At 63.7% G+C, this 26,144-nt stretch overlaps 2 protein-coding genes across 8 annotated transcripts in view; one reads left to right on the forward strand and one right to left on the reverse strand.

Moving 5' to 3' along the window:
- The window catches only part of NT5DC2 (5'-nucleotidase domain containing 2), a 43,735-nt gene extending 43,395 nt beyond the window's left edge, over positions 1–340 (forward strand). For all 3 annotated transcript variants that reach the window (XR_015151564.1, XM_086367656.1, XM_086367655.1), the window contains exon 14: positions 1–340. Coding sequence is in view for 2 of the 3 variants with exons in the window: in XM_086367656.1 (XP_086223782.1) it covers positions 1–262 (262 nt within the window). In the remaining variant the exon portion in view is untranslated.
- Positions 255–25,820, reverse strand: STAB1 (stabilin 1). Of its 5 annotated transcripts, none has more exons than XM_086367547.1 (70): positions 25,632–25,819; positions 24,133–24,252; positions 21,333–21,469; positions 20,883–20,998; positions 20,591–20,676; positions 20,450–20,519; positions 19,960–20,055; positions 19,584–19,694; positions 19,147–19,343; positions 18,816–18,946; positions 18,522–18,646; positions 18,159–18,238; positions 17,838–17,975; positions 17,558–17,698; positions 17,354–17,416; positions 16,965–17,078; positions 16,834–16,887; positions 16,514–16,594; positions 16,016–16,174; positions 15,543–15,605; positions 15,208–15,303; positions 14,876–14,962; positions 14,498–14,609; positions 13,860–14,046; positions 13,664–13,757; positions 13,403–13,561; positions 12,144–12,239; positions 11,525–11,620; positions 11,344–11,391; positions 11,065–11,195; positions 10,798–10,909; positions 10,362–10,439; positions 10,174–10,272; positions 9,948–10,046; positions 9,735–9,866; positions 9,358–9,486; positions 9,163–9,219; positions 8,700–8,783; positions 8,057–8,252; positions 7,845–7,940; positions 7,707–7,752; positions 7,536–7,612; positions 7,117–7,242; positions 6,887–6,960; positions 6,686–6,760; positions 6,313–6,435; positions 5,991–6,038; positions 5,701–5,778; positions 5,441–5,587; positions 4,928–5,068; positions 4,791–4,850; positions 4,403–4,579; positions 4,233–4,319; positions 3,971–4,120; positions 3,812–3,868; positions 3,530–3,731; positions 3,111–3,260; positions 2,922–3,026; positions 2,686–2,793; positions 2,415–2,608; positions 2,176–2,320; positions 1,963–2,096; positions 1,708–1,873; positions 1,523–1,632; positions 1,321–1,440; positions 1,093–1,242; positions 909–1,013; positions 685–831; positions 486–602; positions 255–405 (listed from the first exon to the last, which is right to left on the reverse strand). In XM_086367547.1, exons 1-70 carry the CDS (start codon positions 25,710–25,712, stop codon positions 349–351), a joined length of 7,827 nt encoding a protein of 2,608 aa, XP_086223673.1. In that variant the 5' UTR covers positions 25,713–25,819; the 3' UTR covers positions 255–348. The 5 variants fall into 5 exon arrangements, with proteins under 5 accessions (XP_086223673.1, XP_086223672.1, XP_086223674.1 ...); XM_086367546.1 differs by having other exon boundaries at positions 21,333–21,508; XM_086367548.1 differs by lacking the exon at positions 4,233–4,319 and having other exon boundaries at positions 21,333–21,508; positions 25,632–25,820.
- Between the last annotated feature and the right edge of the window lie 324 nt (positions 25,821–26,144).

Genomic DNA, 26,144 nt, shown 5'->3' on the forward strand with positions numbered 1-26,144 from the left:
GTGCGTCACCAAGGCGCTGTTCAACGCACAGTTTGGGAGCATCTTCCGCACCTTCCACAACCCCACCTACTTCTCGCGGCGGCTGGTGCGCTTCTCCGACCTCTACATGGCCTCCCTCAGCTGCTTGCTCAACTACCGCGTGGACTTCACCTTCTACCCGCGCCGCACCCCCCTGCAGCACGAGGCGCCGCTCTGGATGGACCAGCTCTGCACCGGCTGCATGAAGACGCCCTTCCTCAGTGACATGGCGCACATCCGCTGAGAGTACCTTTATTGTCTGGATCAGGCCCAGCCCCACCTGTCCCGCCCTCCCCGGGCAATAAAAGCCGTCTCCCTCGTGCCTCTGCGTCACTTCACCTCGAGGATCCTCTGTGTGTCGGGGAAGTCCTCCTCCAGGACCGAGTCCTGAGCGGGCGGCTGTCGGTTAGTGTCTGGGCCGAGGCTGGGTCCCAGGTCCCCTTGCCACCCCCCCCAACCCCACTCACATCAAAGGGTTCACAAAAGGCCTCGTGGCTACCAAAGACCGGGTTAGGGACGGAGACCAGAGTTGGGCTGGTCCCTTCCTGCCACGGGGAGAAGTCGTCAGCAGCAGCATCTTCTGCCTAGAAAGGCAGGTGAGTTGTGAGACCTTAGCAGCCTTGCTGGCCCAGATCCCACACCTCCCTCAGCCCCCTGCCCAGCTACCTGGAAGGCAGAGAAGCCAAAGCCCGTGGACCGGCTTCGGCCACGAAAGTAGAGGGCTCCGGCCACCAGGCCAAGGACGGCTCCAGCAGCCACCACAGCCCCCACGCCCACTGCCACAGGCGGGGCCTCTGGGGCCACCACTGCCCGCTGCAAACAAGGAGAACGTGAGGGACCTGGCCGCAGCAGCCCCCTCACCCCTCCTCGCCTGTCCACGCTCAACTCACGGCCTGCGGGGGCGCCAGCAGGGGGCTGGCCAGAGTGTGGATGATGCCATTGAAGGCCAGGATGTCCCACACGATGACGCGGCTGACCACAACTGCCCCTGGGACCTGTAGGGAGACTGGAGTCAGGCCCAGTGATGATCAGTGAGGGCTGGGCCAGCAGGGCAGGAGCCACCTCCAGACTCACTTCAGGGGCCCGAGAACTGTTGCCAGGGCCCAGGTTGCCGATGATGAGGCTGAGGCCCGAGTGCGCAGGAAGCAGGGCACCCTGGCTCGCGTTGGTGCTCAGGAAGGTGGTGTTGGAGGCATGCAACTCCAGGTCTGGACCGCTCAGGGTCTGTGGGCACAGCACAGCTGTTGTGGACCAAGCACAGCGAGCAGAGTCAGGCCCTGTGCTCCCCACACTCCCCGTTACCGTGTTGTCGGTGAAACCTTCATCGACAGGGACGAAGAGCGTCTTGTAGGTGCGCTCGTCATCCAGGAAGTCCAGAAACTCGAGACCCCTCGGGGTGGCATTGGCGTAGCCCAGTAGCATCTGGGGATGGTGGGACACAGGGTTGTGGGTGGGTTCCCTCCACAAGGATCCCCACTGCACCACACCCCTGGCCCCTGGATACCCCATAGAAGATGGAGAAGTTGGCAGTAGTGGCCAGTACATCCAGCAGCTTCCCATTGCACACGCTGGTCCCATCGCCCACGAAGCCATCGCGGCATCGGCAGGCCACGTCTGCAGGGAAGGCAGTACAGTGAGTGAGTGGGTCAGCGGGGAGACAGAAGCGAGCGGGCTTAGGGGCGGCCGTACCTCGCATGCGGAAGCAGTAGGCGTCCCAGCGCTCCGAGAGGTTCTCCCGGGCGCCCAGGCTGACCACGCCCACCTGGCCGTCCCCACAGTCTGCCGCGGGGAAGACGACGGGGTGGGCAGCCGAGCCATTGGCCAGCCAGCCCACAAGGCAGAGGTGGAGGCCCAGCTGTAAGGGGAGAAGTGGAGGCTGAGACCCAAGGCCCAGTTCAAAAGGGCCCCCACAGGCTTGGCTTCAGACTCCCAGGCCCCACATACCTGCTGGGCAGCAGAGAGCTGAAGGAGAGAGGCAAGGACAGCTCCCTGGGCCCCACAAGCCGCCTCGGCCTCTGAGAAGTTCAGGCCATAAGGGCCGCTGGGGGCCTGGAGGTGAAAGACACCAGCTCGCTTCTCTGCAGAGGGGAGGGGTGCATGGTCAGTGGGCCACTACCCGGTAAAGTGAGGGTGCGGGGAGGGGGCGGGGAAGCACACCCTGGAAGTGAAGGTCAGTGCACACGGCGTCTGCGTGACAGGGAGGCGGCCGGTCCAGGCAGCGGTCCACGGGCGGCTCAGGTTCCAGCAGACACTGCAGTCCATCACCCACGTAGCCGGCGTGGCACACACAGCGCCGTGTGTTCTGGGGCAGGAGAGAGGTGGGCACCCTTCGGGGCCTGGGGCAGCCAAAATCGGGGGGACCCCCCCCACCCGGTGGCTTGGCTCCCCCTGCTCACTGGCCCAGTGTTCAGGCAGTCGGCGTGCTCACTGCAGCCCCCGCGGAGGCCATCCTCACAGGGGTTGCGGGCCCGGCAGCTCCAGCCATCGCCCTCGTAGTCTGGCCAGCAGATGCAGGTGACCGCTGTGCCTGCCTGGCTGCAGTTGGCATGCTCGCTGCAGCCACCACGCCCATCCTGGCACAGGTTCACCACTGGAGGTGGGGAGGAGGGTGTTGGACCAGGTAACGGGAGGGGATGGGAGGGGAGTGGGCGCTCCACCCCTGCTCACCTGTGCACGTGCGGCCGTCCCCTTCGTAGCCCAGGCTGCACTCACAGCTGTTGCCAGCGCGGCACACGGCCTGGGGTGCGCAGGGCGGAGCACACACAGGCTGCAGCTCTGTCCCCCAGGGCCCACCCCACACATCCAGGTTAGTGGCTGCCCTCCTGGACTCCCTTCCATCCGAGTGTGCAGTTGGGGCACGCACTGGTGTGTGCAGGGTGGGCACAAGCACAGGGCCCACTCACCCAGCTGCACCTCACAGCGTGGCCCCGTCCAGCCCTCATCACAGAAGCAGGAGCCGGAGCCCCCCAGGCCCTCGTCACAGCGGCCGTGGGAGGTACAGTTGCAGGCTGGGGAGAGGGACAGGCAGGATGGTGTTGGCACACGGGCCAGGGGGGTCAGGGAGCAGGGCAGGGCCAGGCAGCACAGCCTACCTTGGCACAGGGGCCCAAAGGCTCCCGGGGCACAGAGCTCACAGGCCGTGCCGGCGAAGCGCGTGTGGCACCTGCACTCCCCGCTGCCGCTCATGCCGTCCATGCACGAGCCGCGCTGGTTACAGGGGCTGCTGGCGCCGCCAGGGCAAGCTCAGGGAGGGGATGAGGAGAGAGGTGAGGTCAGGCCTCGTCAGGAGCCCCGCACATGCACCCCCAGCCCCCGTGCCCTGGAGAACACCTGGATCCCTAGCCCAGTCCACCAGGTCCTGTTCCACCTACACCCCCACCTCTGCTCAAAACACATTCTCCTGCAGGTCCACTCACCCCAGCCTGACCACCCTGAGCCCCTTGCTGTGCTCCCAGCCGTCTTGGGGGCTGGGAGGCCCGGGCGGCAGAGTCTGCAGCCTCGGGACACTCACCTCGGCACTCGCTGCCGTAGTGACCAGGGCAGCAGCTGGGCTTCCAGGTGGTGGTGACACAGTTGCGGTAGCAGCCCCTGCCCAGGCCTTGGGGGTGACCCCAGTGGCTGGGCCGGGTCCACACACTGCGCAGGGCCAAGGAGTGCAGCGGAGGGGACGTCCAGAACTTGGAGAAGTAGCGCCAGCAGGCCTCAGGGCTGCCCTGGGCCAAGAGGGATCGGGCTGCAAACCTGCGCCTGTTGGGCCCTGCCCAACCCCACCACCTAGTGCCCAGCCCCTTACCTGCTCCTGTGAGCCCGGAGGGCAGGGGGGTTCCAGCCCACAGATGCTGCAAACTTTCTGCGAGGAGAGGAAGGCAACACGGCAAGTCGAGTGGGTGGACAGGACAGTGCCAAGTGGCCTTGGCACCCCCCTCCGCGTCTGGCCTGTGGCCTCCCTCACCAGCCACAGCGGTCGGGTCTCAAAGCGGTCACAGCGGGCACCAAGGCCAGGCGGCTCCAGCAGCTGGTCAATGCCATAGGCCAGGCCCCCCTCAAAGGGCAGGTGTCGCTGCACGATTCGGGCGGCGTCCTCTCCCACCGTGAGCGCGCCCTGCCGGGGAGGGGTGTGCAGTAGGCAGGCGGCGTCACAAGGGTACTGCAGCCCCCACTGTCCAGGCCACTGCCTCCTGCCGCCCTCATTCAAGCATCCTCCCCAGACTCACCGGCCGTGCATGGCTGCAGGAGAAGGAGATGGGGGTCCCATGCATGGTGCGCAGGGGGCCCAGGTTGGGCAGGTCAGATGCCAAGGCCTGAACACATGGAGCCCTGGTTGGAGCTGGGTGGGCAGCCTGAGGGGCAGGCAGTAGGGACCACGCCCTGGGGGTGCACCTACCTCGACGTTGCGGATCACGTGGCCCCGCAGAATGGCTGCCAGCTTGTCACGGTGGTCCTTATGGTAGAGCCAGACCTGGCGATCAGGAGGCAAGGCTTGTAGGGCGGAATCTGTGGGCCACAGCATGGTGAGCGGCCTGTGGGAGGAATCTTGAAGCAGGGGCAGGAGGCCAGCCATCTGGTGAGAGAGGAGGTGTGGTCACAGCCCCGGCCGAGGCCAGTGGGCTGATGGAGGGGCCCGGGAGAGGCTCCAGGGACCCAGGTAACCTTCCCACCAGCCACCTCCTCTGTAGCCATCCCAGGCCGACAGACATGTACATACATGTGTGTAGCCAGGTGTGCGGGCACGTATGAGCACACACACTGAAAAGCTCACACGGGGGCAGTACCGTCACAAGGCCACTGAAGATCTTGTAACCGAAGGTCTCTGCAGCAGCAGTGAAGTTTCTCTGGGGACAGGGGCTCAGTGAGCAGCGAGGTCAGGAAGGGGGTGAGGGAGGGTCCCAGGCCCGCAGCCAGGTCCTACCCGCGGAGCTGGGGCAGCATCAGCTTCCCAGTGCAGCACTTCCGGCGGCAGCAGGACACGGTCGATGAAATGCAGGACACCGTTCACAGCCTCCTGGTCGCTGCTCACCACGCGTGCAAAGTCGTTGATGTAGATGTTGCCCTGGGGGTGGGCCCGGGACGGAATGAAGCCAAGTGGTTGGGGGCCTGGTTGGGCGAATCTTGGGGAAGGAAGTGGGCAGGATCAAGGCAGAGCGCGGGCCTCGCCTCCTGCCCAGGGAAACAGCTGTTGGATTTGGCTGGTGGGAGCCCCACGGACACGGGGCCACACTCAGAAGTCCTGAGCCCAGGACTAGCCCCTGGCTGGTAGTAGGCAGCGTCCAGGGCTGGTGTCATCTCCCTGTCAGTAAAGCCAGCCTGGGAAGGTGAGAGGGTCTTGAAGGCACGGGCGCAGGGCCCAGGCGAGGACCCTGAGAGCAGTGGAGTGCTGGGTCTGTGGACAGCCCGCATCGGGGGTGGGCGGAGCTGGGCCTACCTCCCTCTCGCTGAAGCGCAGCGGATGCCCCGAGAGTGCGGTGGCATAGCCCTCCTCCAGGAGCTCCTGGCTTCGCAGCTGTCGGCAGCCAACAACGTGGTACCGGAACACAAGCTGGCGGTTGGCACGAATGCGGGCCAGCTCGTCCTACAGTGGGAGTCACAAGGGTGCAGGGGCCTCACTGCCACCTCTGTGCCCAGGTAGGGCCCACAGCCCAGCAGGCCCACCCCACCCCAGCCTTGCTCCAAGGGCTGAGTCACCTGTGACATGTTGGTCAGCAGATCTGCATGCGGCACAAAGACTGTGAAAGGCCCGTCCCCCTTGAGGTCCTTGTATTCCTGAGGGGAGAGGGTAACAGCTTGAGTGGGAAGGGCAACTTGGGACCAACTTGAGGCTTCTACTGATTTTCCAGGAAAGACCTGGACTCAGAAACCAAACCAGCAGCCAGCTTCTGACCAAATGAGACTATCAAGGCTCAGAGACAGGTGGGACCTGCAGGTCAGAGAGACCCAGGCTGGACCAAGGATGTGGAGGCCAGCTGGTCACTCACCAGGAGATGGAGGCTGAAGAAGGAGGCGTGCTTGTCCCGAAGCAGCTCCTGAGGCAGGGAAGGCAAGGGTCAGCTCAGAGTTTGGTCGGCCTGCAGTCAGGGCTGGTGCTTGTCCCAGCACCGGGAGCCCAAGGTCTGGCCAAGGCAGAGACGAAAAAAGGAAAGCCAGGGCAGTCTGCTCTGGGATCAGAATGGGTTTCATGGACCGTAACTGGGTCAGGCCCAGGTGGAGTCAGGATCAGGAGCAATAGCCAACACCATGGCTCAGGCCCGTGGGGGGCACTGCCAGGGTCGGGTCAGGGCCCTCCCTGGGCATCATTACCAGGCTGATGCGGGCTCGGCAGGTGAAGCCATCCCCCACGGTGCGGACTGCGTCGCAGGCACAGGTCCTCTGGCCATCCCCTGTGCTTTTGCACACGGCATAGGGGCTGCAGCCTCCGTTGTTCTGCGGTGGGGACAGGAGAGAGGCAGCGGTGACTCCCAGCCCTCCTCAGCCGTGACCAGCCCTGGGGAAGGGGCCGCGAGCTTCCCTGTCCACACCCCAGAGACCCGTTTCTTCCTACTCACACCTGACCTGGTGGCGAAGGTGGCTGTCCCTTCAGAGGCACTCAGGACCCCGCTGGGGCTCAGGAAGGCTGGGCCCCCCCTCCCCGGCCCCTCCCTCTTGGACGCTGGGGGTGCCCTGGGGGCCTGACCTGGGAGCAGGGGTCCAGGAGCACACAGGCCCGGATGCCATCCCCACTGTAACCTTCGCGGCAGCTGCAGGAGACCTGTCACAGATCCCAGTCAGCGGGGCTGCTGGATGGAGGCGCACCCCTCCGAGGGCCTGGTCTGAGGAGCACCTGCCCTGTGGGGGACGGCCCAGCCCCAGTGCGCGGCTCCCCCAGTCATCTCACCTGCTGGGGGCCTGTGGGGATACACTCGGCATGCATGTGGCAGCCCCCATGGCGGATCAGACAGCTGTTGGCTTCTGGGGGAAGAGGCGCTGGGATGAGGGGTAGCCCCTCCGTCCGTCCGTCCGTCTGGGTGCTCTCTCCCTACTCTCAGCACCCACACTCCCGTGTGCCCCTCAGCCCGTCCTGGTCTGACTGAAGCCAGACCCTCAGCCCGCGTCAGCCAGCCTCACCCCGGCACAGCTCCCCGTCGCCCGTGTAGCCGTCCAGGCAGGTGCACGTCCGCTGACCAGGTGCCACGGTCGTGCAGTTGGCGTGGGGGGAGCAGCCGCCATGGTCACGCGCACATGGGTCCACCGCTAGGGGCAGACGGGCCGAGAGAGCCGTGAGCAGGGCGGGGGCGGGGCAGACGGGCCCGAGAGAGCCGTGAGCAGGGCGGGGGCGGGGCAGACGGGCCGAGAGAGCCGTGAGCGGGGCGGGGGCGGGGCAGACGGGCCGAGAGAGCCGTGAGCGGGGCGGGGGCGGGGCAGCAGGGACCAGGAGCAGGGCAGGCGAGAAAGGGGAAGGCCAGGGGGAGGGTGAGACCCCAGAGGGGACAGAGACTGGATCTAAAGGGCATGGAAAGGGCTCTGGGGCGGTGGAGTGGCTGGACCTGAACAGGAGACGCCATCACCCGAGTACCCCGCGGCACAGACGCAGACAGGGGCTGCAGCCGAGTCCTGCACGCAGCTGGAGGGGACAGCGATAGCTCAGGCGGGCCTGCCGGTCCCCCGCCCTGGCCCCAGCACCCCCGCCCACTGGCCCCAGGGCCGAGCTCACTCACTTGGCATTGGGGTCACACTTCTGCAGGCACTGAGGGCCACTGATTTCTGGGAGGGTGGGAGGATGACGGTTGTGACCATGCGGACCCTGGAACCACCTCCCCAGTGCTCGCCCCTCTCCCTGGGGGGCTGCTCCTCACTCTGGTCACAGCGGAGGCCCTGCCAACCCACGTTGCAGACGCAGCTTCCGTCCCCGCGGAGGCCCTCCTGGCACAGCCCATGGGCGCAGTCACACACTGGGAGCAGGACGGGGTGGGGGGGACAGGCATCAGCCGGTGCCCTGCTCTGGGGTCTCCATCCCCGCTGCCCCTGGCCGGCGTCCCCACCTCTCCTGCTCGCCCCCCGGGTTCACCTCCGGTGCAGTTGGGCCCGTAGCGGCCCAGCTCGCACATCTCACAGGCCGTCCCGTGGAAGCCCTCATGGCAGCGGCACTCCCCGCTGCCCAGGAGCCGGTCCTGGCACTGCCCGTGGCCTGAGCACACGCCACCCAGACCCCCCGGGCACGGCTCACACAGGGTGCCGAAGAAGCCAGGGCAGCAGTCAGGCACCTGCGGGGAGCATGAGGACGTCAGGGGGTGGGAAACCATGGGGACGGCAGGGCCGGGCATCTTGGGGCCTCAGAGAAACGGAGCCTGCCCTCTACAAGCCTCTGCAACAGAACTGAAAGAAGGGCCAGGCCGGACCCCACGGTGGGGGGCGCAGTTGCCCCACTGCTGCCCCAGGGCTTGGCTGGTGCAGTCAGCTCCAGGCTGAGCCCTTTCTCCCCCTCTGCACCCCCAGTCCCTGGAGACGTGGCCTCAGGGACACACACTGGCCCCTCCAACCTCAGCCCTCTCTCCCTTCCCCTTCCTCCAGGCCGTGGCTTCCTGGCTTCATCTGTGTCCCAGCCCCCACCACTGCCCCTGAAGCCTGATCTGGCCTCCTGCCCTGCCCCCCTCCCACCTCCTCTCTGGTCAAAGTGGGGGGTAGGGTGGGGGGCCTATTTCAGGGCAAACCTGGATCTTCTTGGCACACGTGTATGAACAGCCCCGGGAGAAGGAGTAGCCAGACCGGTAGACACAGCTCTTCCTGGGGGTGTCCTGGAAACAGGACAGGCAGAGGGCTCAGCCAGCGGTCAGGGAGGGGCAAGGTGGTGAATGGGCAGACCGACAGACTACAGTGATCAGCGGGTGAGACAGGTGAACAGGACAGGTAGCAAAAGGGTCAAAGAAGGACCGGGACAGACCCCAGGAAGAGAGGGTGGGTGAGACCCAGACGTGGGCCACAGGCTGAGTGAGTCTGGGTGAGGCCTCCTCTGGGCAGACATGACCCAGGCCTCCGGGCCTCCAGGGAAGTCGAGTGGCCCACGCTGTCCAGGAGTCCATGCCCGGGTGAGCAGAGCTGGGCTGGGGAGCCTGGACACCTCAGGCGCATGAGAGCCAGTGGAGCAGGGACGGAATGAGCCGGTCCCCTTCTCACCTCCAGCTGGTAGCCCTGAGTGCAGCGGAATTTCCGGCTACAGTTCACACATTTCTCCTGAGGAGAAAGAGGGCAGAGGATTAGCCAGCCCTGAGGCCGGGGGCTCCAAACTCACCTGGCCTCCTCGGCCGGCTAACAGCTCTCCCACCCTCCCCAGGGGCCCCTCCCGCTAGCCAGCGCTGCCCGGCCTCTTACCCGCAGGGCCTCTGCGTGGCTGTGCAGGCAGCGGCTTGAGCCCACCGTCAGGACCCCCGACAGGCCGAAGAGCGAGCGGCCAGGGGCCTGCAGCACAGGGCCTTCCAGCGGCACATGGTTCACCTCGGGCTGGGGTGGGGGGCAGAGGCTGAAGCCCTCTTCCCACCCCCTCCCCACCCTTACCTCAGGGGCTGCAGGCCAGGGAGGTGCCCCAGATCTGGCGTAACCCCATGGATTAGGGGGGTCTCCCGGGATGGGCCGTCCCTGGACCACAGGCTGGAGGTGCCCAGGTGGGGGAACTCCAAAAGGAAAGGGGTGTTCAGGAGCAGGGTGCTGGGGGCAGGGTCTCCTTTGCCCACCCCCTGCCCAGTGCCAACCTGGCCACTGTGGTTGTAGAAGACAAGCCAGTGGGCAGGCCCCAGGAGGGAGTTGCGGTGCCCCCCCTTGCCCAGGGCCTCTGTGGAGAGCGCCTCGCCCAGGATCACGTGTTGTCGCACAACGTCCGAGTCCTGGAGCGAGGAGGAGACGCTCAGGGGCCGTGCGATGGGAGGCTGGCCCACCCCCGGTGGCCCCAGTCCCGGTGGTCTCACCAGGCTGCTGCTGTTGGCCTGGGCCTCCAGAGAGCGGTTGGTTGGCACGAAGATGGTGTAGGCGGTGGCAGCCTCAATCTGGGGAACCAGCCTGTGGCGCTAGGGGCAGGGGGCAGGTGTCAGGGGTGGCCCGCTCACCCTCAGTCCCCGCCCTGGGAGCCAGCAGCCCGGCCACAGCCAGGGGGAGGGCACCCCTGACCAGACGCCCCCCTCCGCCCGCCCTTACCTGTAGCAGCTCCCGGAAGAGGTGGAAGGCAGGCACCGAGTCCAGCTGCTGCAGCAGCCCCTGCCCCCCCAGCACATCCCTTCTTGGAGGCAGTAAGACCTAGCACGGAGCACGGGAGCTGGTCAGCACGTCCCTGCCCCCTGCCCTGCCTAGAAGCGTCCCTGTGCGCATGTCCCCTCCAGCCATACCTGGTTGAGGACGTGGAGGACTCCATTGGTGGCAAGGAGGTCAGCCACGTCCACGCTGGCATTTTGCACCCAGACCCTCTGGAAGGCAGCAGGGAGAGCTCAGGAGACACAGGCAGATGCTTAAGAGTGGGTATAGCACCAACAGAGGCCGCTGGCCACAAGGTGCCCAACTGACCTGGACACCCTCTGACTCAACACCTACCACATGGGCACACAGACCCTCGCTGGGGCCCAGGCATGAGGGGACAGGGGTGCATATGCAGACCATGATGGACAACCCCCAGCCGGGCACTCATTCCGGCAGCAAATGTGTTCTGAGCACAGCGTCTGGGCTCGGCCCTGGCAGGGCGAGGAGACCCTGGGCTGAAGCCTGCAGCCACCACTCGAATCGACCCCATGCCCATAGGGCCCCTTCTGCCCAAAGCCCACCACATACTCCACTGACGTTGTGAATCTCCCAGCGTACGGTGGGGTTCAGGGTGGATACATTCTGCCCGTGCAGCCGGGCCAGCTCCTCCTCGGACAGGGCGCCCTGGAGAAAATGGGCCCTGGGGGAACACAGTTTAGGGGGGCCGTGGAACCAGGTTAGTGTAACCTATACACTTCACCCCAAAGGGTGAACACATGCCAAGTTGAGGACCTCTGGGGAGGGGCTGGGTCTCGCATGAGAGCCCCCTCCAAGAGCCCAGCCCTGGCCGCCCACCTGACCAGCTGCGGCAGCAGCCTTGGCTGAAGCCAGAAGGCCTGGTCCTCGGTGCTCAGCCGACGGATGGCAGACTCCGAGGGAACCAGGGCTGTGACTTGGCTGTCAGCAGGAAGAGTGATGCCGGCCCCCTGTGCACGCGGTGTGTGGAGGTACAGGAGTCATGAAGGCAGCCACCGCCTTGAGATCGCCGTTCCCAGCCTCCTGGCCTGCCCTCCACCCCCAGCTGTTACATGGCCTGGATGTGAGTCCCCAGCCCAGCATTCCACCCAATCCTACCTTAATCCACTGGTAGAAGACGGAGAAGTGGGCATTTGCCTCCAGCTCCTGAAGGGAGAGAAAAAGCTGAAGTCACCCATCTAGGGCCAGACTTGAGCCCCTTCCCAGGGACCCTGAGCACTGCCCCAGCGCCCTCCCCACCCACGAGAGGACTCCTGTCGGAGAGCAGGGAACCACTCACCTTGAGGATGTCTCCGTAGCAGCTGAAGCCATCACCCCCATAGTCAGGAGGACATGTGCAGACCCGCTGGCCTCCCCCTACTGCCCGGCAGGTGGCCTGGGGTGGAAGGGCAGACACGGCCTCCATTCAGCACCCGATGGCGAGCAGGATAGCACCCCCGGCCATCTCTCCATTCACCCCGGCCCATCCACTTGTCTGTCCACCTACCCACCCCTCTCTCTCCACCCAGTCTGTGTTCAAGCGGCTCCTTTGCTGGGCCTGGCCCTGCCCCCCAAGACCAGTGAGCATTTGACATGGGTCACACTGACCCACCACAGCAGACGGGGCAGCCGGGAGGCCCTGGACCCTCAGGAGAGGCCTGAGCTGAGAGCAGGAGGAGCTAGCCAGGCCAAAGGTGTGGGGCGGGGAGGCGCGTCGGGCAGTGGGGATGGAGTCTGGGCAGGGGTGCGGCCTTCATAAGGAGGCGTCAAAGCTATCTTATGGGCAAGCAGGTGACAGGGTTCAGATTTGGGATGCAGAAGGATCCCAATCCTGACCGGAGACAGGACACTGCGGGGGCCAACCTCCCCCAACCCAGATGCCTCCCCTGGGCACGGAGACCTCTCAGGGCCCCCCTCACCAGATCATGGCACCCCCCGTTGCCCGCCCGGCAGGGGTCAATGGGGCTGCACACGTAGCCATCTCCCGCGAAGCCCAGCTTGCATGTGCACCGGCTCTGGAGACGGAGAGGTTGGGGGCGGGGAGCTTCATCGCACCAGAAGCCCAAAACCCTTTCCTCCCCGACCACTCAGCCCGCAACGGGCGCGCGCCTCTGGAGAGGCCTGTTCAGACCCCGGAGGAGCTTCTCCCAGCCCCACCCTCTGAGGGTCATGTTCCAGTGCAGAGACTGAGGCCCTGAGGGGAGACTGGCTCTCCGGAAGAATCCCAGGAAGTGATGCTGTCAAGAGGGGCCTCCTGTGCAGCCTGGGGCCCGGCCAGGCTGCTGAGGTCTGCAGCCCGCGTCCACATTGCAGGGGAGACCCCCCGGATCTCAGCTGCCCCTCTCTGCGTGTTGGGGGCACCTCCAGCTGCTTACTCCATCCTCAGCTCTGAACTTGAAAGCTCCTGATGGAGTTCACATCCAGCTCTCAGGTCACCTGAGTGCCTCTGCTGAGGCCCCATGGGTGTGGTCCAGGAGCAGAGGGAGCCCATGGGTCCCTGCGCCAGCCCGGACCACCCAGAGGCTGACCTTGACACAGCCAGGCCTGGCCTCCTAGCTTGCATGTTCGATTCTTCAATGCTAGCCAGTCTGCGGGCTCACCAGGCCTCACAGGGAAGGTTTCAGGTTCTGAGATCCTTTGACTGGATTCTTAGACTCCCAAGTCCCAGAGCTGGATGTGCAAGAGTCTACAGATTTCGGGATGTCACTCTCCTTGGGCAGGGGTCTCTTCGAGCTTTTGCTCAGTACTGAATCCCTACATCTAGAACAGTGACTAGCATGTGACAGGTACCTGGTGACCTGTGGGAAACCAGCCAGCGAGTGGATGAGCTACTCATCATAAGACAATGGCCCCAGAGGCCAGTTAGAGCAGAGAACTCGTGGATTCTTGGTTATGAGAGTCCTCACCCCTGAGAGGCAGGAGTCACAGCCTTCTGGTCTGGGAACAACACTGCCCTAGACTGGCACCTTCCTCTCAAACTATTGTAACCATCATGTTGGCGTCTAGCACCTGTCCGCTGCTTTCAGATTGTACAACTCAACATTTCAGAACTGGATTCGCATCGTGTCTGAGGTTTAAGACCCTGAGCTTGAGTTCTTAGAGTGGATGTTGCTAGAGTCAGATGAGCTGGGGGGAGAGTCCCCCACGCCCACCCTCTCTTGAGGCCTGCCAAGCTCACCTGCCCGGGTCCCACATAGCTGCAGAGGGCGTCAGCATGGCAGCCGCCTCGCAAGTCCAACTCACACTCGTCAACAGCCACGCAGACACGACCGTCCCCACTCCAGCCTTTGTGGCACATGCAGTGGTGGGCGCCCCGGGCCCCAGGGACACACTCAGCCTGTGAGAGCCATGGATAAAGGACTCAGTGTGGCAGGCTGGGGACAAGGGAGTCCTGCCTCTAGCCCATGGGTCAGGCCTTCAGGGCAGGGGCCAGGCTCACGTTCTCCGAGCACCCGCCGCGGTCTGGGCGGGAGCAGGGGTTGCTGGGTGTGCAGGAGAAGCCGTCACCCTCAAAGCCATCCAGACAGAGACACCTGGGGGTGGGTGAACGAAGGGCCTCCAGTGAGCCTCAGGGAGCTCTGAGCAAAGCACGGTCACGGCAGGCAGGGGAGCAGACAGGGAGCCCACGTCCTCACCTGGAGACACCCCCCTGGTTAACGCAGCGGGCATGTGGGTGGCACTGCTGGGCTTGCTCCGTGGACCCACAGCTCACCGTGGACTCATTGCAGAAGCGGCCGCTGAAGCCTGGGGCACATGTGCCATGCTGGCACACCCCCCCACTGCCCGGACGGTTGTCACATAGACCGTGGACACAACCGCAGTCTGCAAGGAGCAGACGGAGCAGGGAAACTGAGGCAGAGGCATGGCTGGCTGGGAGCCAGGATGCAGCTGGGCAATGCTGGGACTGGAGCAGCCAGAAAAGGTCTGACTGCAGGGTCACAAAGTCAAGTCATCCCAGACTCGAAAGGAGAGGGGAAGAAACAAGAACAGAGCAATTCGTTGCTTACAGTCACCCTATTCTAGCTGCCCTGCTCCCAACACCATCACAAAGTTCTTCTGTGTGTCTGACCTAAACCCTTCATGCTTTAGATTGAACTGTGGTTGTCTTTCCAGCATGGATCAGACACCTGCTTGTGTTTCCAAAATCTTCTCCATGATCTGTGGCCTGAACCCTTTTTCCTGAGGTTCTATTTCATGTCTTGGGAGTCCCCAGCCCACCTTGCAAGCAGACCCTTTATCTCCCTGGCAGGGGGTCTTGGCCAGGACCACCCACCTTCCTGGCACTGGTCTCCATGCTTGTTCGGGTTGGAGCAGATGTGGCAGGCGATGCCCTTGTAGTCTGGGAAGCAGAGGCAGGCCCCGCTGCCCTGGACCCCATCGCTGCACTGGGGGTGAGCAGGAGGCAAGAACAGTAGCCGGGAGGTGATTATCCACACCCTCTCCCCTAACACCCCTTTCTCCCCACAGCCTAACTCTGCACTCCTGCTCCTTGCAGAAGACCTCCTGCTGGAAGAGACCATGAATCACAGACGCTGCCAAAAGAACCAGCCCCCTAAAAGGCACCTGGCCCTGGAGGGTTCACGGGTGACTTCTGCTCAACCTAGGCGCCCCTATCCCCCGACCCTTCATGCCAGGGCAGGAGAGGACTCACGTTGCCTTTGCCATAGCAGGGGTTGGAAAAGCCCCCAGGACACTGTAAACAGTCAGGCCCAAAAAACCCTTTGCAGCAGCCAGGTTTCTGTAAGAGAACACATCTGAGGGTCTGTTGGGAGCCACGCTGACCCCCAGGTCCAGCTGGCTTCTGCTCTCTGGTCCCATGTCTGCAGCAGGGGGTGGCCGAGGCCCCTCTGGGACACCTTTTCCACCCTTAGGATGTAGCACAGCTCTCTGAGGATGGCAGCCCACCCAGCCATCCTGGCAGGTGCCCCGGGTGCCCCAGTGCCCCGGGTCGCCAGGGAGCGAGCGTCCCATGCCCAGGCTCACCTGGATGGTCTGGTTGCAGTAGTAGGCGCAGCCCTTCTTCAGGACGTTGAGCCCAGTAGGGTCATGGATGTAGACACACTCCTCAGGAGAGATGTCCTGGGTGGGCCGGGCCAGGCTGGTCAGCAGGCAGGGGTCCTGGGCCGGCCCCCTCGCCAGGCAGCCCTGGTCAAAAGACCTCACCCCCACCCCTGGGCCAGGCACTTCTGCTGTCAGCGGAGCTGTGCCTCCAGGGCCAGCCGAGTCTCCCAGCCCAGCTTCCCCACCCTGATCCAGGGCAGAAACCTCACTGGGCAGTCAGGAGTCAGCCCCCAAGGACCGGGCCAGGGGATGCTCACCAGCTTCACGCTGTTGGGGGGGCACGTGCTGGTGTTCAGGGCTTGGCAGTCCACACAGGAGCCCTGGGCAGGGCAGGGGGAGGAGAGAAGAAGGCTTAGTCATGGTTTATTTATTTAGCAAACCCTAAGATGGTGGCACTGAGCCAAGACCTGAGATAGGAGAAGAGTCACCACAGGAGGGGGCCGGGGAGGCGGGGAGGGGGCGTTCCAGGCAGAGGGAAGAGGGTGAAGGCCTCGTGGTGAGAGAGCTCGTGTGAGAGCAGCCGAGGCCTGGGCGGGGAGGCTGGGAACAGGGTGGAAAGGCATGAGTGATGGCCAAGGGCCTGTCAGGAGGACTGCTGAGAGCTGGGTGGGGGACATCCAAGCCAAACTGTGGGGCCTACGTCCGAGCCCCAGAGCCACCCACTCTCTAGAGGACTAGACAGAGGCGCCTCTTCTCCCCGGAAGATGGCCCCCACACGAGTGGCACTCACCGCCACGACCGCGTGCTGCTCCTCGTTGCAGAGCTTGGGCAGGATGGGCAGGATGGTCGGGGGCAGCAGGACGCCCTCCAGCATGTGGATCACGCCGTTGGCAGCCAGCACATCTACTCTCCGCAGGGGGACCCCCTCAGGTCCCAGCAGGATGCGCCCCTGTGGCAGAGCCCAGAGTATACCCTCGGCCTGGCTCCCCTCTGCACTCATCGCACTGTCAAGGCCCCCCTGCCGGCCACCTCGTCACTGCCCCCCGGCAACGTCTGCCCTGGCAGAACCGCTCCAGCCTCCACTCCCTGATCCATGAGGTTTCTGCCACACGGAGCCCCCCGTTTGCTGGGACCAAGGAGAGGGATTTGGGCTGTGCCTGCTCCCACATGACCCCCACAGGGCCTGCCTGGGCTCAAAGGGCTCAAAGCACAACAGCAGGTCCGAAAGAGGTTTGACACTGGCTGGTCATCACCAGCCCCTCCACTGGTCCATCCCTGTGGCGCTCACCTCCTCTGAGATATTCACAGCCAGGATCTGGTTTGCCATGGTGAGCACCCGACCCTTGGAGAGGAGCTTCTCAACAGTCAGCTGGGGTGGAGGAAAGGGTGGCCTTAGGCCGGGCACTGGCCACAGCTTGGGGCCATGCCCAGTCCTGCCTAGGTGACTTGCGGCTACCACCTTGGTCCCCAGACTTTTCCCTGTGCTGTAGAGTCCAGATGGCAGTGGGGAGGAGGAGGCAGCCCAGGGGAAGACCGGCCTCTGCAGACAAATCCTCTGAGGGCCCAGAGGCAGGTGTCAGCTGGCCACCCTCCCAGAGGACCTCTCACCTGGCCGTGGTTGTAGACGTGGTACCTCACCAGCTCCTGCAGTTTGGAGAGACCCTGGCAGGAGAGAGGGGTCTTGGCTGCTCAAGGCTCTGGGCCCTGTATCCCCAGCCCCCTCTCTCTCATGAGCTTACCGCCGTGAAGAGGTAGACCAGGCGGCCATCCCGCAAGCCATCCACTGCCTCGTTGCTGGGGGCAAAGACTGTGAAGGGCCCGGGCCCATCCAAGAAGGAGGGCAACCCGCAGTTCTGTAGTGGGGAGAGAGAGGTAAGAGGCCAGCCCTTACCTCTAAGTCCTGCCTGGGCCCTGCGGCGCTCAGTCTGCAGGAAACGCCACCAGGAGTAAGTGGGAGACACTGGCAATGGGTTCACGCTACCACAGCTGCAGGATGGGGATGGGCAGGTTCTGGGACAGGGGCGTGGGCCAAGGCCCGTCCTACTCCGGAAACCCAGGTCACTGTGCGGCTACATTCTGGGCACTGAGGGATCCTGGCCCAAAAGATCAGACTTTCCCCCAGACTCACCTCCAGGATGGTTTCAAACCGGCTGAACACCTCATTGGAGGCAAGGATCTGGCCGATGGTCCTCTGTAAGAAGGCATGAGCATGAGGGCCCAGAGGGGAAGGTGCTCCGCTCCAGCCCTGCCCAGAGCTGCTGAGGGCCTTCTCTGAACTCAGCACAGGTCAGAGGTCATCCAGTGGCACAGGGCTGGGGGAACAATAGCTTACCTTGGGGTCCTCAGGGAGCTCTGGTGGGGGCTGCAACCGCAAGGCAGTGACGACGTGGAAGAGGCCGTTGGCTGCTGGGTAGTTAGCCTTGTGGATGGTGAATGTCTGCTGCGGCTGGTCTTGGTATTTGTAGGTATATTTCTGACGAGACATGAGATCATTGGCTCAGACTCCAAACATCCACCCCTTATCCTAAGGCTCTGTCCGCCTCCACGCCTCCTCCTGGGCTGTGTTCCCCACCTGTGACTCCTCTGGTCTCCAGGCCGGGGCCCCTGCTTACCCTGAAGCGGCTGAAACTGACAGTGATCTCCTGCCCGGCCAGCGTCCACCACCGGCGTGGAGCCTGGGTCCCCGCCTCCTCCAGCATGTGCTGGCCGGCGATGATGTGCTGTCTGCACAGCTGCTGGGCGACGGATGCCTGCGGGCACAGGGGCAGGGGTGCTGAGTGGGCCCAGGGCAGGCGGTCCTCTATCGTGCCACCCCACCCAAGCAATGGGAGGACAGGGGGCCTCCCAGGGCTTGGTCCCGAGTGCGCGGGTGGTGGGCACGCTCTCCAGGCCCTTCAGCCTGGGGCGGGTCCAGGGAGGAAGCGGGAGCTCACGTTCATAGTCCTGGAGGAGACGAGCGGTGCCAGCACGGTGAATGGGCCCGACGTGCTGAGGATCTCCCGGCAGCCCTGGTCTGGGGGCAGGAGGGGGCACGTCAGAATGGGTCTGGGAGGCCCTCAGGCATTAGTCCTGGGTCTTGGAGCATTGCTGGGGGGCGGGGGGATGTTGGGGTAGGTCTCGGGTAAATGAGGACATCGGCATCTGGGGGGCTAGCTCCCACCTCCATCATGCACCCCAACCCAGTCCATGCTCTGCTTCTACAGCTCTTGGGCAGAGAAACAAGGCATCTCCGGAGAGTCCACCCAGGGTGCTGGGTGTGAGGGGTGGGGTCTCTGGCAGGTGGCAGGGTCACGCACCCAGCATGGCAAAGGTGACTCTCAGCCGCAGTAACATGCTCGTCTGGCTGGCCTTCTGCACCTCGTGGAGCAGGTGTCCGTAGCAGGCACGCCCGTCCCCCACCTCACCCTCCTTGCACACACAGCTGGGACATGGGTAGAAACCAGTCAGGCTGGGGGCCATGGCCAGGCTCCCCCTTCCAACCTTCACCTACCATCCACACAGGCCCTGAGGTTCGCACGGGTACACACTCACCCCGGCCCAGCAGCCCTCTCCGCTGTCCCTGGGGCCCAGCCCGAGGCCCCCGTGCTCACCTGGTCTTTCCATCAGGGGTCACCTGGCAGGTGGCTGAGCGGTCACAGGAGAAGGCGGAGCAGTGGGCGAAGCAGCCCGCGGAGCTGTCGTGGGCAATGCTGACCAGGCCTGGCTTACATAAGCAGGAGGCCTGGCCCGCCCAGCCGGGGAGGGTGGGGTCACACCACGTCCATGAGAACCCAGAGAGCTCCGCTGGGCCCCCACGGCCACCCTCCCAGACGCGGGCGGTCATCCTCCTCTCATTTTATAAATGGGGCAGCTGAGGCTCCCAGAGCCGTGACAGACCCACAGCCAGAGTGAGTGGGGGAGCGCTGGGGGCCGCCAGCTCACCTGGCCGGGCTTCCTGTACAGACACAAGGTGGAGTTGCTGGGGCAGCCGCCGTTGTTGGTGGTGCACGGGTCCTGGGGCAGACACACCGTCCCATCCCCGTGGTAGTTCTCAGGGCAGCGACACTGGGCCTGCCCTCCAGGGCCCACAGAGCACTGGGCAAGCGGGGAGCAGGGTGACGGCCGGCAGGGGTCGGAGGCTGCGGGGGCACAGAGAGAGCCCACATGAGCCGGGCCCCCAGGAGCCCCGCCCTCTGCAGCCTCTAACCAGGATGGCCCAGAGACGGGTGAGCAGACTGATCCACACTTTGGGGACGGGCCCTATTTCCCTCCCTCAGGGACAGCTCTCCCTCCCTGAAAATGGCCAGATTGTACTCGCTGCTTTAAAAGGATGCTCGCCCTGAGCTGGAGCCCCGGCCTCCTCTAGACCCCTGACTTACCCCGGCACTCATGACCCTGCTGCGTATAGCCAGGCAGGCAGCTACAGGAGGGGGCCTCTTCAGAGCACTGGGAGTTCCGAGGACAGTTCAGGGCCTGGCAGGCGAGCAGCTCTGAGTGGAGAAGGGAGAGGATTTATTGCAGCAGCTCCAGGTTCCAGGCTGGGGAGGAACACTGGAGCGAAGAGGCTCTGCCCACTCTGCTGTGTGACCCTGGCCAGGGCCCCACCCTCTCTGGGCCTGTGGGCGGTGAAGGTTTCAGATGACACCCCCTCCCCCAGCCAGCTGTGAGCCTCTCACACTTAGAAGGAAGCCGGCTGCAGGCAGAGGTCCCATCCTGCTCTGGCTGGTGAGGAGTGCCAGCCTAGCAGCTGCTCACCCTGGTCACAGTGGGCTCCAGTGTATCCAGCGAAGCACAGGCAGCTTCCATCCCCGCGCGGCCCGTGGCGGCACACGCCGTGTACACATCTGCACACTGGGAGGGACACGCAGGGAAAGTGGGATCCCGGCCCCCCCCCCGGCAGGCACACGGGGATGTCGAGCCCCTGCCCTCTGCATCTCCAGAACTCAGCGCCCGCAGGCACAACCTCCAGATGACAGAGGCGTGGGGCAGGACCACAGGGGAGGTGGGAGCCCAGGGCAGGCACCTGGCCTAGTCTGGGGGCTCAGGGAAGGCTTCCTGGAGGAGGCCTCCAAGAACAGCACGTGCAAGGGCTAGAGATGTGACCAAGCAAAGCTCGTGTCCCCAGAGGAGACGTGTGAGGCTGGACGGCTGAGAGGGAGTCTGACAGTGGTTGGTTGGAGGGACTGGGTCCACACTGGCCCCCAAGTGGACACCGGCCCTACCCTCCTGCTGGGCCAGCGCTCACCTGACTGGCAGTCAGGCCCAAACCGGTTGGGGTCCCGACACTCCTGGCAGGCTGAGCCACTGAAGTTCTCCTGGTGGAGAGATGCACCAAGTTAGTGCAGCCCCTCACGATCACCCCCACCCAGTGCCACCGGGCCCTCACCTGGCACACGCAGGTCCCATTCCCGTCTAGGCCATCCAGGCAGGTCCCGTGGCCACTGCATGGGGTCTCGGCACCGCCAGGGCACTCTGAGGAACCCCCCCCCACACACAGAACTCAGGTCTGTCCCAAGGACCCCCAGTTCGCCCAAGCCCAGCAGCTCTGGGCAGCCCCAGATGTGGTCCCTCCCCTGGGGGCAGCCGAGTCAGGTGACCAAGCTGTGCATTAAATGAGCCAGATGAAGGAGCATGCCAGTGGGCGGGGGCGTGAGGAGCAGGGCTGGGCACCCCCATACCATAGCACTGGGACCCCCAGTAGCCCGGGCAGCAGGCCTTCTGCACCATGTCCTTCCAACACTCCAGGCTGCAGCCGCTCATGGACAACAGAGAGTCCCCCAGCTGGACCTCGTATCTGGGGACCAAGGATGGGCAGGGTGAGGTGAGGACTGCCCCCTGCAGCCCCCGGCCCAGCCTCCCACCCTGGGTTCCGTGGCTCTCACTACTCCCCCATCCCTTCCCTCCTGGCCCCGAGCTGAGCACAAGGCCTGGCCCGCGGCGGACGCTCAGTAAATAGCGTCAGGCCTGCCTCCTGCTCCTTTCTCCCTGCCTACCTGCCTCACTGGAGGGGCCAAGAGATATGTAGATGAGTGAATCCCTGCCCTCACTCCCCAGGCCTGCCAAGCCCTCTTGGTCCCCTGCCACCCCACAGGACACCCCTGGAAGCAAGCGATGGTGGGGATGCACACCGGCAGTCCTGTGAGATCTTCTCCGGGAAGGCCCGAATCCAGCCCAAGGGACACACTCGCTTCTTGATGGCGGGGCATGGGGTGCAGGGTATGTGAGTGACGAACTTGGTCTTCACATCGCAGCGTTTGGACCGGACCTGGCCCAGGGGCAGGGTTTGCAGTGAGGGGCCTGGACCCTGCACACAGCCAGGACTCGTGGTCACAGCGAGGCCGAGCACCCCTCTCCAGGCGCTGGTTCCCCATCTGTTCATCGAGGAGGTCCTGAGTCTGGGGGGGCCCTGCCTGTCACAGGCTGTCCCCTGCCACAGTGCGTCCCTATGTCCCCAGCCACGCACCTCTGTCTTGGGGCCCGGAGGCACACACAGAAGCCCGAGTCTCTGCCTTCTGACATAAAGGGCATCTGGCGTTTTCGTTCCATTCTGGGTGATTCAGAGGACGAAACTGAACCCCGGGCAAGTGGCCCTCGCCGGTAGCCACTCGGGGACTTGAAGCTAGACTCTCAGCCTAGTGCCAATTCTCACCTTTCATTTAAACACAAACGCTAAGTGACAGAGATACACTGCCACACCATGCCCCAGCCCCACGCAGGACGAGAGCTTCAGCCACATGCCGCGGGGCTGCCCGTCCAGCTGGCCCCCTGCTCTGAGCACATCCCTAGCTCTATGCTGACCGCCTCCGCCAGCCGAGGGCCCTGCCTGCTCCCTCAGGTCAGAGGCCCAGCAGCCGGCACCATGCCTGCAATAGACCCACACGAGCAGGCGTGTGGGAGGGAGTCTGAGTTTGAGCCAAGCGGCCCCAAGCCCTGGTCCAGGCCTAACCCACAACCCCACATGCCAGCTGGGACCCAGGGGGCCACTGCCCATCACTAGGCGGGCAGTGCTGGCAGTGAGGGAGCTAGAAGGACCCATCCCGGGGAGGCAGCTGTTGAGTTGGGACCTGCAGGATGCATGAAAACTGATCAGAGGCAGTGCTCCTGGCAGAGGAGACAGGAGAGGCAAAAGCCAGTAAGTGGGAAGAAGCAAAGAGCCGCGTGTGATGAGGCAGAGACAGGCAGAGGGGCTCGGGCCAGGCCAGCGAGGGGAGGTAGAGTCCGGAGGAGCGCCGGGACTCACTTGTGTTTTCAATGGGTCCTCTGACTGCTGCATGGAGAACAGAGCAGGGCCCAGGGAAGAGAGTTATCCAAGTGCCAAGAAAGCCCTCGAGTCCCACCTGCTGGCCTGTCACAGCCCCCGCAAGTCCACCAGCACCGGGGCTACCATTATGGCAACAATGTTCCAGCCTTCTCCAGCACTGACCCTGAGCGACACTCCGGCTGCCAGGGGAGAAGAGACCCCAGGGAGGAGCACTTTGATGAGGAGAGGCTTTAGGGACTTGAGGCCTGGCCTGGAGACGCTGAGAAGTTCCCATCTGAAAAATGCTGAACACACTCCAAAGGGAGTGAACCCAGAATCTCTTTTTCCTAGAACACATCACAGATGTGCAGCTCCCCAGGCGAGAGAAAAGGAGAAATAGCGCCTGAGCCCTTTTCTGGCAAACATGAAGGGCCCGGGGCCTCTCCCCACTGCTGCGATTTGGCCTTTTCCGCTCCCTCTGTGGTCTGCAAAGAGGGAAGTTGCTGTAGGAGGCCTCAGGCTGGCTGTAGGCTGGATGCTGTGGTCTCATTCCCCATCCTGACACTCGGGCTTTGCTGACCCAGAGAGCAACTAGGAAGTTGGGTAACTCCCAGCCAGGCAGCTGCTGGCTCAGGGCAAAGGCTTGGCACGCAGCTGGTTCCCCTGAGGACCACCTGGCCAGCCAGACAGCTGCCAGCACCATCACCAGGGGCCTGGGGACCAGCGAGAGGGCACCGTCCTTACTCCTGGACAGAGGGGGTTCCATTAAGTAGGGCACGAGTTACCAGTACGGGAGGAAGCTGGAGCCTGTGCCCTGCTGGTGGAGTGGATACACATTCAGGAGATGTTGCATCTGTAAATCGGTGATGGATGGATGGATAAACCAGTGACCAAATCACACCTCTCTGGGACCTACCAGAGGTGGGCACTCAGGCCCGCTCTGCCTGGCGGCCTACAACCTCACCACTCATCCCACTGGGTGGAGTGCAGCTGGATCCCAGCCGAGTGCTGAATCAGATTCCCTTCTTCCCGAGGGCATCTCAGGACCCGTCTGAGCCGGGCGGGCACTGCCCCCCTCCCTGTCCTAATCCAGAACTGATTCTGCAACGTCTGCTTCCCACAGAGACACTGCTGGGGAAGTTAAGGAGACACGAGGTGTTAAGCTTGTTGAGACAAGATGAAAGAAATTCCCCCAAGCTGGGGTCTAGGGCCCAAAACCCAAACTCCCTCAAGACCAAGGGATCTCCAAACTTCTCCTTGTTGTAGATCAATGTCCCTCTCCCCTCAAACCCCAGCTGAAGCCTGCAGATTTCACTTGCATCAACATGTGCCCAGCAGAAGGGGCACTGGCAGAGACTTGAGTAGGCAGGTGCTAAGCCCCCTCCTCCAGGAAGCCTTCCCTGACTCACTGCCTGAAACTCCATCTGGCAGAGTCCTACTCCTCACTAACTGTGACCCAGAAGTTATCCGTCCCCTCAGAACTTCAGTTTCCTAAGGTTCACAGTGAGTCTCATGCTACACAAGATGCGGAGAGTGCTGAGAGGCCAGCGTTGACACATTCCTGACAAAATCCCCAGGGCCTACTTCCCTTGCCCCGGGTGGCTGAGCCCCAGGCCCAGAAGGCAGATTTACAGGTGGTCTGTGACAAGAAAGGGCCTCCCAGATGGTGCTAATGGTAAAGAACCCACCTGCCAATGCAGAAGACTAAGAGACACGGGTTCAATGCCTTGGTCGGGAAGATCCCCTGGAGAAGGAAATGGCAACCCACTCCAGTATTCTTGCCTGGAGAATCCCATGGACGGAGGAGCCTGGTGGGTTACGGTCCATGGGGTCACAAAGAGTCAGACACAACTAAAGCGACTTAGCATGCAGCACACATGTGACAAGGAAAAACTCCCAGCCTGAGTATCCCCCCAAAGACCCCTGTCACAAGAACATGAGGTGACCTTTGAAATTCCCTTGTGTTGTACACATGACGAAACTGAGGCAGGGAGGGAGCCAGAACCACTTGCAGGGCTCAGCATGGCCTGAAACCCTTGGCTCTGCCACCATCTCCCTAACTTTTTCAGCCTCAGATCTGCCCATCCCCAACCCTGACCTGGCCCTGAAGCTGGGGAGGCCCCTCTCCCCGCCCCTCCTCTGAGGGACCACAGGCAAATGAGTGAGCCCCATGGTGGCACGGGGCCTGGGTCCCCACCTGGTCCTGCCTGGCAGTGGGGCCCTGGGCAAGTCCTTGCCCTCTTGGGACCTCAGTCTGCCTGTCAGTGATTCGAGGACTGTCACCACGCCGAGGGTAGGGGGCTCTTACAGAAACTCCAGTCGGGATAACGTCCCCACAGCGGGGCCTGGGCGGATCTGCAGACAGGCAGTCCGAAGGGGGCTTGTGCACGCAAACCCGAAGCCGTGCCTCCGGACCCTGTCAGCTCCTTCCTCGTAGCCGAATCGGGACTCGCAGAGCGTGGCTCTGGAGCAGGACCAACCTGTCTCTATAATCCCTGGGCCTTGGCTGCCTCAGGTGGAGAACAGGGCCCGCTGCTCGGGGACTGGGAAGATTCGAAGGCATGACGTCCCTGTGCCCAGGGCTGTGTACTTGGCGAACACAGGGTTGTGTTATTAGATGTGAGGGTGTGACTGGTGGCTGCTGTTTGCCCAGGAGGACTGGGTATGCATAGACCTCACTGTGCCTCTGGGCACTCTCAGGGCAGGACACAGGCACACACACAGGTGCACACACACCCAGCATGCCTACACACAGCCTCTCAGACTGTGAGCCTCTCAAGTCTGTCAGCTCCGCGAGGTTGGGGGTGATCACATCTCCCACCCTCAAGCCAGGGCCAGAGAGAAACCAGGCCTTATTCCAGGCAGGGGGATGGGCCTGGCTCCATACCCCTAACCCTCAGGCTGGGGAGCCCTGGGAGAGCTGCCCACACCACCTGGCTGGCTAGCCAGAGACAGGAGGGAAGGCTGAGCTTCCCTGCCACCCCAAAGCATTGAAAACACAGACCTCAGCCTGGGGAAGTGGGCACAAGAGCCCAGCCCTCCATCCGGCTCAGAGAAGGTCAGACAAGCAGCAGCTGCCGTGTGTGTCACCAGCCCCGTGCCTGCTCCACGAGCACACCCTCCCTGCTCCCACCATGGCCAGGAGAGCCTGGATATCACGCCCCACCGATGACCAGCTCATACTCACCTTCTGCTCCCCAAAGAAGCTGGGGCCTGCCAAGCAGAGAGCCAGGAAGCAGAGCAAGAGGTGGCCGCGGGGCCCTGCCATGGCCAATGGTGGCTGGCGGGCACGTTGTCCGGGACAGAATCAGGGCAGCGGTGTGGGGAACGAGCTCTAGGAGGCAGGCACTTCACTAGCAGGCAAGACAGGGCGGGCAGGCGCTTTAAAAGCAGCCGGGAGGCCCCGCCAGCTCCCCCCCACAGGAACCCGCCAGGATTTCCTCCTGCATATCAGCAGCCTGCAGGCGGAAGGGAAGGTGCTGGCCACTGACCCCTGCATGGATGCCTGGGCCCTGCTTGGGACTTCCTGGCCCGGGACCCTCCTCCTGGCATCACAGCCTCCAAGCCCACCATTAGCCACAAGCCTGGGGTGTATCAGAGTTGGCAAAGCCCATTCAGGGGCAGATGCAGACAACTCCCCACCCCAAGCACCTACAAGCCCAGCATGTTTCATTCAGAGGCTCTGGGGGGTTCTGGAGGG

This window comes from Bos grunniens, chromosome 22 (genome assembly GCF_055505025.1).
Source record: "Bos grunniens cultivar Pamir isolate PY7600 chromosome 22, Bosgru_T2T1.0, whole genome shotgun sequence".
NCBI classification, from domain to species: Eukaryota; Metazoa; Chordata; class Mammalia; order Artiodactyla; family Bovidae; genus Bos; species Bos grunniens.

Bases quoted from the DNA above. Each gene is read 5' to 3' on its own strand.
- STAB1 (XM_086367546.1), bottom strand. From the start codon at position 25,712: ATGGCAGGGCCCCGCGGCCACCTCTTGCTCTGCTTCCTGGCTCTCTGC. The intron at 17,079-17,353 runs GTGAGTCTGGGG...TCCCCACTACAG, and splicing joins GGTTTGAAACCATCCTGGAG to AACTGCGGGTTGCCCTCCTT. The intron at 1,014-1,092 runs GTGAGTCTGGAG...GTCTCCCTACAG, and splicing joins ACAGTTCTCGGGCCCCTGAA to GTCCCAGGGGCAGTTGTGGT.